The sequence below is a fragment of the Limulus polyphemus genome, unplaced genomic scaffold, assembly GCF_000517525.1.
Source record: "Limulus polyphemus unplaced genomic scaffold, Limulus_polyphemus-2.1.2 Scaffold10794, whole genome shotgun sequence".
Lineage (NCBI taxonomy): Eukaryota > Metazoa > Arthropoda > Merostomata > Xiphosura > Limulidae > Limulus > Limulus polyphemus.
In genome coordinates this window covers 14,982-18,606 of record NW_013676404.1, presented here as the reverse complement: position 1 = coordinate 18,606, position 3,625 = coordinate 14,982, and the positions used below count along the sequence as shown (strand labels likewise).

General features: G+C 30.9%; 1 protein-coding gene across 1 annotated transcript in view; it reads left to right on the top strand.

Moving 5' to 3' along the window:
* The first annotated feature begins 1,679 nt into the window (after window positions 1-1,679).
* LOC106476528 (ADP-ribosylation factor-binding protein GGA1-like) overlaps window positions 1,680-3,625 on the top strand; it is a 15,674-nt gene continuing 13,728 nt past the window's right edge. Inside the window, exons 1-2 of the mRNA XM_022380364.1 lie at window positions 1,680-1,912; window positions 2,627-2,708. Of these exons, the coding sequence (XP_022236072.1) occupies window positions 1,787-1,912; window positions 2,627-2,708 (208 nt within the window). The 5' untranslated portion in view covers window positions 1,680-1,786. The remainder of the gene's footprint in view (window positions 1,913-2,626; window positions 2,709-3,625) is intronic.

Genomic DNA, 3,625 nt, shown 5'->3' with positions numbered 1-3,625 from the left:
ATTGTTACCTTATGGTAGTGATTATTGGGTAGTTTGTTGTTGATATTCTACTAGTTGTTACTATATGATGGTGATTATTGGGTAGTTTGTTGTTGATATTCCACTAGTTGTTACCTTATGGTAGTGATTATTTGGTAGTTTGGTGTTGATATTCCACTAGTTGTTACTATATAATGGTGATTATTGGTTAGTTTGTTGTGGATATTCTACTAGTTGTTGTGATTATTGGGTAGTTTGTTGTTGATATGGTAGTGATTGTTGTGTAGTTTGGTGTTCATATTCTATTTGGTTAAGTTCCTTTTGTTAAGGTAAGTGAAACCTTTATTTGCTTAGTAAGTTTAGCTTACTTATTGAATAATTGTCTTTTAACCTTTAACCTTGTCATGCCCAAGGAGCACTTTTCATATGTCAAGTACACACCAGCATATTAAATAATAATTATGTTACATTTATTTAGTTTAATTTATAAAGACAAAAAGTTTCAACTTTCAATTCTGCACAGCTTTGGAACGTTTTTCCTGCAAACAACACATTTATCAATTTGTTTTTAAACAGTTTTTCTGTGCATCCCAAAGTATTGGTTTATATTTGCTAAGAAACTATCATCCCTTAAAATATGATGGTTCATGTTATGTTTTTCACCTTCCTTTCTTTCTATGTTAATGGTTTTATTACAGAATTTCTTCTTGGCCACACATTCATGATGTCCCACTATGTGGTGTGAACAATTACTAATCACTCTGCTTTAAAATAAAAGTTCCCACATTTATGGTTTGTGTATAAGTATTGTAAACATGGCTTTTAAATCCTCTGTTCATCGATAACGAAGTTCCAGGTAGCAGTTTACTTTATATTGATGCCATTGGCTCCAGCTGGAGCTAATAATGGATACCATGATCGGGATACACGTGAAAATAAAACACATCTAGAGTGAACCACAAGAAAGAACTGGAGCTAATAATGGATACCATGATCGGGATACACGTGAAAATAAAACACATCTTGAGTGAATTGTATTCTTGGCCAAAATCAATTTATATTTAATAAGTATAGTTTGTTTTCAATACACAAGTTATTTTATCAGTGTGCATGTTGTTTCAACACAATAAACTTAACAATAATATTTAATAAATAAGAGCTTGAATCCTTGGAATATTTTGCCATTGCCCACTGTACATACTAAACCTAACCAAACTTACCTGATAAAATTGTAAATTGTAAAATAGCAGACTGCAGGACATGAAAGCCTGTTTTACTATTCAAAAGTTTTTTTTTAAAAACACGTCTAAGAAAGGAAAATTGATGAAGAGCATGTTATCATGAAATAAAAGTAGCAGTTTTTCTTTGCTGTAAGTATATATTACAAAATACTTCTTTTGTGTAGTAATACAAGTTTATCTGATGAGTTGTTACAGAAGAACATTTTTCTAGCTTTCAAACATATAAATTTAATATCAAAAAAATTTAGGAACAAATAGAACATCAACAGAAACTATTCTAGAGTGAACCACAAGCAAGAACTTACCATGGTTACGGGATACAAGTGAAAAAATAAAACACATCCATTATTAGCTTGTGGTTCACTCTAGATGTGTTTTATTTTTTCACTTGTATCGTAACCATGGTATCCTCTTTTATCAGTTCAAATGATTCACCTTAAATGTGACTTGAGTTAAATCTTGAAATTTACACGATAAATTACTTAAATACCTTTTATGCCATTAACTATTAAACTATAATCTTAAAAAGCCTTTCTTTACCACCACCCCCACAGGCTGATAGAAGAATGGAGCGTACAGCACGACGCATCACTGAGCTGGAAATGGGACAAAACAATGCTAAAGTTTTAAGTGATATGCTGTTTAATTACAAGTCAAAGGAAACGTCTCCGGGAGAGAGAGAACTCATGAAGGTGATGGGCCCGTCTGTTATGGTTCTTGTATTTTGGCAGATTTTGGGACGATCACCACTTTCATAATTATATTTGCCGTAGTTTCTTTGTACAATTCACAGTCAACTTAGTTATAACATTTTTTGTTCAGTTCTTCATCAGTTTAGTTATTGTCAGATATTTTTATTTTACAGCTTGTCATTAGTGTAGTTATATTTGTAAGATGTTTTACAGCTCGTAATCACTGTTGTATCCATCAAATTATTGCATCATACTTCTTCGAATAAGATGCTTTCCATTTTCACAACAAAGATAAAGGGATGAAGGTAACAGTAGTTAGTTTAGTTGATTCTTGATTAATTACCAGGAGCTAGCTTGTGCTTATATGTCTATTATTCTCACCATCTACTTGGATGGAAATTACATTTAAAGGTGTCTTTCTTGGAAGGTCTCTTCTCATAGAAGAAATGAAATGTAATTTTTTGATGTTCGATTTCTAATAATTCATTTATCAGTTTCGTATTCACAACTTTATCTTAACGTAAAATTAAGCCACAAAAATAATATTATAGCACAATATTAGTAAGGTGGTACCATGAATTACTAATGTCAGCTCTTGTACACTCAATCCTGAGGTGAAATCTACCAGAACTTATGGTTTGAAACAATGTGAGTTATGTGTTTGTCCACCTAATTACATTTGTTCTAAATAAGTTTGTTTTGTTATTATTGTAGGATCTGTTTGACTGCTGTGAAAGGCTACGTCCCAAACTTTTCAGGTTAGCTGGTGAAATGGATGAAAAGGATGAAGGTTTAGGTTTGTAAATTCTCATAAAAAATATAAAGAAATTTGAAGTTAAGTTTTGGAAGATAAAAAAAGCATGAAATTCATAATGTTTTTTATATTCAAGTTCTATTTAGTCTTACAGTGTTTGGAAGCAAAACTGAGTTTCTTATTTCATACTTATTTTAATTTTTTTAAGCAATTCTTAGCCAACCCCACCCCCACACAGTGGCTCAGCATTAAGTCTGATGGCTTATAATGCTAAATATAAAAAAAAAACACATTTCGAAGCTCGTGGTTAGCACAACATAGATAACTCATTGTTTCGATTTGTAATTAACAAGCAAGCAAAGCAGTTACAAAATGATTGCTAATGTTTTTCTTTATAAGATGATATGTTAGATAACTAGCATCATTTATCCAAAACTTCTTTAAGTGAAATAAGTTTTATTATTTTTCCTCTTCAAGCAGTCTTTCTGCGTTAATCTACATATTTAGCACTACCAAGAGTTTCCCCAAATTATTCAGTAAAAAAGTTTTTTGGACACTTAAAGTAATGAAACACATTTAACTTTCTTTAAATTTATTAAGTGATTATAAAATAAAATATTACACCCAGTGTTTGCTTAAAACTTTTTATAAGGACAGTGAATGTAAACTTCAGAATCTTTTATACATAGATTGAAAAAAAAAGATCATTGGTATGTTATGGAACTTCAAATAGATGATGTACAATACAGGGAACACATGGTCACTGTGAGTTAATGATATGTTCAGGTTACTGTTCTTGTTATAGTAACATATTCACTCATTAATGTGAATTAATGACATGCACATGGTGCTCTTGTGATTGTTATAGTAACTTATTCATTCACTCATTAATGTGAATTAATGACATGCACATGGTGCTCTTGTGATTGTTATAGTAACTTATTCATTCACTCATTAAT